General features: G+C 43.5%; 1 protein-coding gene across 3 annotated transcripts; it reads right to left on the reverse strand.

Moving 5' to 3' along the window:
- Nucleotides 1-846: 846 nt before the first annotated feature.
- Nucleotides 847-4,845, reverse strand: COMMD3 (COMM domain containing 3). Of its 3 annotated transcripts, XM_029235072.1 has the most exons (8): nucleotides 4,652-4,845; nucleotides 3,228-3,339; nucleotides 3,059-3,122; nucleotides 2,932-2,966; nucleotides 2,511-2,571; nucleotides 2,358-2,414; nucleotides 2,206-2,265; nucleotides 856-1,224 (listed from the first exon to the last, which is right to left on the reverse strand). In XM_029235072.1, the coding sequence occupies exons 1-8, from the start codon at nucleotides 4,788-4,790 to the stop codon at nucleotides 1,165-1,167; spliced, it is 588 nt and encodes a 195-aa protein (XP_029090905.1). In that variant the 5' UTR covers nucleotides 4,791-4,845; the 3' UTR covers nucleotides 856-1,164. The 3 variants fall into 3 exon arrangements, 2 of the variants coding, with proteins under 2 accessions (XP_029090905.1, XP_029090822.1); XM_029234989.1 differs by having other exon boundaries at nucleotides 977-1,224; nucleotides 3,059-3,339; nucleotides 4,652-4,810; XR_003795572.1 differs by lacking the exon at nucleotides 2,511-2,571 and having other exon boundaries at nucleotides 847-1,224; nucleotides 2,206-2,414; nucleotides 4,652-4,810.
- Between the last annotated feature and the right edge of the window lie 37 nt (nucleotides 4,846-4,882).

Raw genomic sequence — 4,882 nt, forward strand, 5'->3', positions numbered from 1 at the left:
CAAAATGGCTCAGAGTCCGCCCGCCCCCTCCCCCCGCCGCCCCCCCACCGGGTCACGTGCTCCCCTCATTCCTTAAGGGCGGCCTGGGAATTAGTGTCGGTGTAGTCGGGCCCGCGGCCGCCCCCTCCCCTCGGAGCAGCGCGACCCGGCCCCCTCCCCCTCGCTCGGCGCGGCGGCGGCGCTGGCGCGGCTGCGGAGACATTTCTCCACAGCGCCACACGCGCCACCCTGCTCTCGGCGCGGGCATCGCTCCGGCCCCGCGAGCAGTTCAGCCCACCCCACCCCCCGTTATTTCTTTCTTGCCGCCGCCCGCCTCCGCCCGCGGTGCACACGTCCGCGGGCTCCAGCCGAGGAGATCGCCCGGCCGCCGCCCCCCGCTCGGCCCCACGGGCTGCGGCCCAGACTCCGGCGCCGCGGCGCGGAACCTGCGACCGAGTTGGGCTCGCGGAAACAACAGCGCCCGCCCCAGTCTTCCCGCGGCCGCGCCGGCCCCCTTCCCCGCCCGCCAGTGGCCGAGGCGGGGCGCGCGCGGGCAGCCGCTCGCTCCGGGCAGGGGCTCCGCGCGGGGCCGGCCGGCCGGGCCGGGCCTCCGGAGCCCCACGGGCGAGGGTCGGGCTGCAGGCGAGCTCTCGGGCACAGGTAACGGGACGGGCCAGCTCCCGGCGCGGGGCGACCGCGCCCTTTCCCCACGTCCCGAAGCTGGGGTCTTCAGGCAACCCCGAAGATCGCATCCTTTCCCACTACGCTTAACTTTAATCCTAAGAGGCGATCGTTAAAAGTTAACGCCAATCGTGTCTGCGTTTTCAAAGTAATAATTAACAAACTCAAATCCAAACAAACTCTCAGCACTCTTTAGTGGGAACAACTTATTTATTCAGAATATAATACTGTCTGCTTCCTTTTGGAAGACTTGGAAAAGATCAAATATGATCAGTGTACGGATAATACTAAAGGTGATTCAAATACTTAGGCAGACTTTCCCTGTTAACCCTTTCACAAGTGTAAAAAAAAAAAGTGTCAAAATTGATGAGTGACAGAAATCCAAAAGAAAAAATTTGTTCTCCTGAAAAGGAAGACATCCAGGTCGCAGAAACGATGGTTCGGCGGACGGCAAGGCGTTCCTGGTCTTCCTCTAGACCAGGGCAGATCGTTAACTTCCCCAAGTTACAACTGAGTTGCTCTTTCCAGGCTTTTCGAAGCATCTTTAAGTTTCCCTACTAAGTCCTGAAGATGTATATGATGGATCGTTTTTAGGATAAAAACACAAGAAAGAAGTATCCAACTTTGAGAAAGATGCAAGAAAAGAGTCGGGGGACACTTTCTAAACAAGTTTAAAATTCACAAAGATTTTAAACCTTTGACAAACCACTATCAAAAGAAGGTTTTCCTCTAAAATATAAAAGATGTAAAAAATTAAAAGGTCAATATAAGGTTTTCCTCTAAAATATCTCATCTTCAAATGGGCTGCTTGCCCTCAGATGTGAGATATAGTTTCTAACTGAATCCTCTGAACAGGCAAAGTATATCAAAATTAAAATTTCTCAAGTTATCTAACAAATATTATGCTGTATTCACATCTTTTGAAAGTTTAAAGTTTGATTAATGGTTACATTAAAACGACTCTGCAGGAGATCCCTTTTGAAAAATTCAATCTCATCAAAATTTCAAGCAATGACCTTCATTTTTTTAAGTGGTAAGAAATAAATTCGTTGTCATGTCCATTAATCAATGTAATTTTTAATTTCCCCAGTCTTACACTGGCAATATAAACAGTTTTAGAATTTTTGTATACTTGCTCCTTTATAAAAAGTCATTTACAACTATTGTTTAAAAATCATGTTTTGAGAGTTTAATTCAATTTCTGAAAGCAAAGAAGACATTTTCAAAGCCAAGCTCTTCCTTTTGCTTTGTCCTATTGGCTCACACTTATCACAAATAGAAGGAATTTACACTCAACACTACACAAGTTTATTTTAATTGGAGGGAACAGCAAATGCAGACCAATTCTCTGTTAGTAACATCGTAATTTCAAAAGCGAAGCCTACGTTAAAATATTGCTTTTGAAGCCCCCTCACCATTAAATCCTTAACCAACCTTCATTATCTACTGACAGATGGTTAATTTTCTTTTGAACTTTACATAGGCATAATTCTCAATTAAAAATCTGTAAAAAGGTAGGCATATTCACAGATCCTAATACTGTACCTGTAATTGTTCCATGTTGCAACTAAACCTAATCTCTGGGTGGGATCGGGAATCAGTGTTCTAGGGAAGAAAAAAATGCTGTTTATTTAAATCAAGGAAATTTTAAATTTCATTACACATTTAATTTTTAGACAGGGCTTATGTATAAATACCTCTACATTTAAGGTCACCAAATATGCAGGTCTGTACATCTTATCAAGTTGATTGGTCTAAAACAACACAACACATTGATTTCAGTCTTTAACTCTTATTTTTTTAAAAAAGTTTCCCTAAGTTCCCCTAGAGAACAGTTTGTTAAACTTTACCTTTATCTGATATTCCAAATGCCAAGAAACATCAGTTATATGAGGGAAAGATCTGCCTATACTGAAAGATACAATGATAATTTTGTACATAATAGCTACAGGAAAACTTTTAGTATTTATCTTCACCAACAATGGTGTCTACCACCTCCCCACCACACACACTATTTTAATCTATTCTGAATTTAAAACATTGTTAAACTTTATTTTCAAGTTCTGAAGAGTAAAGAGCATTTTAAAAATTATCTCCATAAACTTTATCTTTAAAAACATTAGCTTAACTGCAATTGTTTCACTTGCCCTTTAGCCCCTTTTCTTTTTGTCTAGATCCCGTTTTTTTGTCCTGTTTTGTTTCACACCAACACTCTCCATTCATACCTGCAAGTAAAAAGTAGCTCAGCTTGACACCTTATACAGGACCTACCTTCCCAGTAGGATTTCTAGGGAATTCCTATTATTCTGGGAGGAAAAAAAAGAAAGAAAATATGTCTTTGCAAACAGAGTAGAAGAAAAATAGTAATTGTTAATTTTAAAAAATTTAAGTAAGTAACCTGATATTCCGTGCAAAACAATTCTATTCTCTCGCTATCAAATTTACAGTCTTCTAGATAAGTGCTAAAGAAAAAAAAAAGCCTAAGTTTAGTCTCCATTTTAAAAACTGAAATTGGAATCATAAAGGTACTATTTGAAAACAAATGGATATTTAAATAAATCCTGTACCTTAGAGTTGATTTGTCAGCTCTTTGCTTTCCAGCCTCCAGTATGTAAGTTGCAGCTGCTGCATGACAATGTTTTAAAACCACTGGATCGATATGTTTCAAGTCTGGGTGATCTAAAATAAATTAATTGCCAGTGATGCCTGTGACAATAAATTCTTTATAGTCCTGTTTCTAAAAAAGGATTTTAATTTGGGTAAAGAACCCTCTCTAACAAGATAACAAGAAGAATTCAACTATAAGGACTGGAAATTATAAGTAAATGAGATGTGCAACATGGTCAATGGCAAAACAATAAAGATCACACATCAATAATTATGCAATTACCTGGTCAAATTACCTTCTTTTACTTTACCTTAATACTCTTATTTATTAAAAAACATAGTCCTAGAGTAAAATATACAGTGGTCACTCTAAAGATGGAGTAAATTCCGAGGAAAATAAGATATTTCATATGGTGTAAATTTAAGAATGAATAAACTTTCCTTCTAAAGATTAATTTTATGCTAACTGGCTCCATGGACATTAACACATGGAGGTGGGGGAGAGGGAACGAGTTCAGAATATAAAATACAATTTTCAAAATATTTTCAGGTTTCGACAGCCATCCTTTTTTTTTTTTTTTTGAGATTAACCAGGTGGCGGTTACTATTTTCGTTTAAAGAACTTCCACTTTCATACTTTTTGTACACGTGTTTAGCTCGTGAAACTACAGGAAAAAAATTTGAATTGAGATATTTATATTTAAGAAAATCATGTAATAGCGATCTGTCTTAAAATATGCCTCCATCCATACTGACACCGCACTCCGCAATCACTGACCCGACCACTTATAAGAGACTCGCCTCCTGATAACTAGTGCAGAACAAAACACTATGCACCGTATTTTAAGGATCTAGGCGTGGAACCTGTGCAAAACATATTGAACTAGAGTGTTGGAATGATCAGAGGAACTTGAGGTATTCTCTAAGCTGAAAAATGTCAACACTATTTGACGTAGTAATTACTTTGGAAGCAGACCCTTTAAAACCTTCGTCAACCTAGCACTGAAAGCTTGAATTGCAGGGAGCTGCCCTGATGAAGTCCAAGTGTCAAACAGCCTTTGCCCCAGACCAGGCTGAAAACCTTAGATGTTTAGGCCACAAACAAGACTTGAACACCGGCTTTACAAAGGAACAAAGAGCCTGGGAGGGGAAATCAGGCCAGGAACGTGTAGCTGGCTGTGTGCAGGTGCCAACTGGGGAGAGAACAATGCTCAGGGTCCGATGTGGGTTCTGGCAGAGCCACATCCCCACACTCCGTCCGGAGCGAAGGGCAAACCCCGGAGACTTCCTCTTCCCGGGGCTTTCCCCTTCTCGCTCCATCTCGTTCCTCTTCTCCGAGCGCCCCTCCACCCAGGCCGATCCAGCTCAGACCCCAGCGGCTTACCTAACACGGCCTCGTCCGCCTGGGCGTCCAGCAGGCTCTGGAAAGCCGCCCGGAGGAGAAGCGTGAAGGCGTTGGAGTCGAAGGAGCCGGGATCGGCCAGCATCTGGAAGCCTTTCTGCACATACTCCGAGAGCTCCATTGTGAGCGCGCCGTGACCTTCGACACGCGCACCACGTGACACGCGCCGCGCGCTCAGCTGATGCGGCCGCGCGCGCACGCGGCTGGGGCGGC

Source organism: Monodon monoceros, unplaced genomic scaffold, assembly GCF_005190385.1.
Source record: "Monodon monoceros isolate NGI ecotype Baffin Bay Population unplaced genomic scaffold, NGI_Narwhal_1 Contig3227_ctg1, whole genome shotgun sequence".
Classification (NCBI taxonomy): Eukaryota; Metazoa; Chordata; class Mammalia; order Artiodactyla; family Monodontidae; genus Monodon; species Monodon monoceros.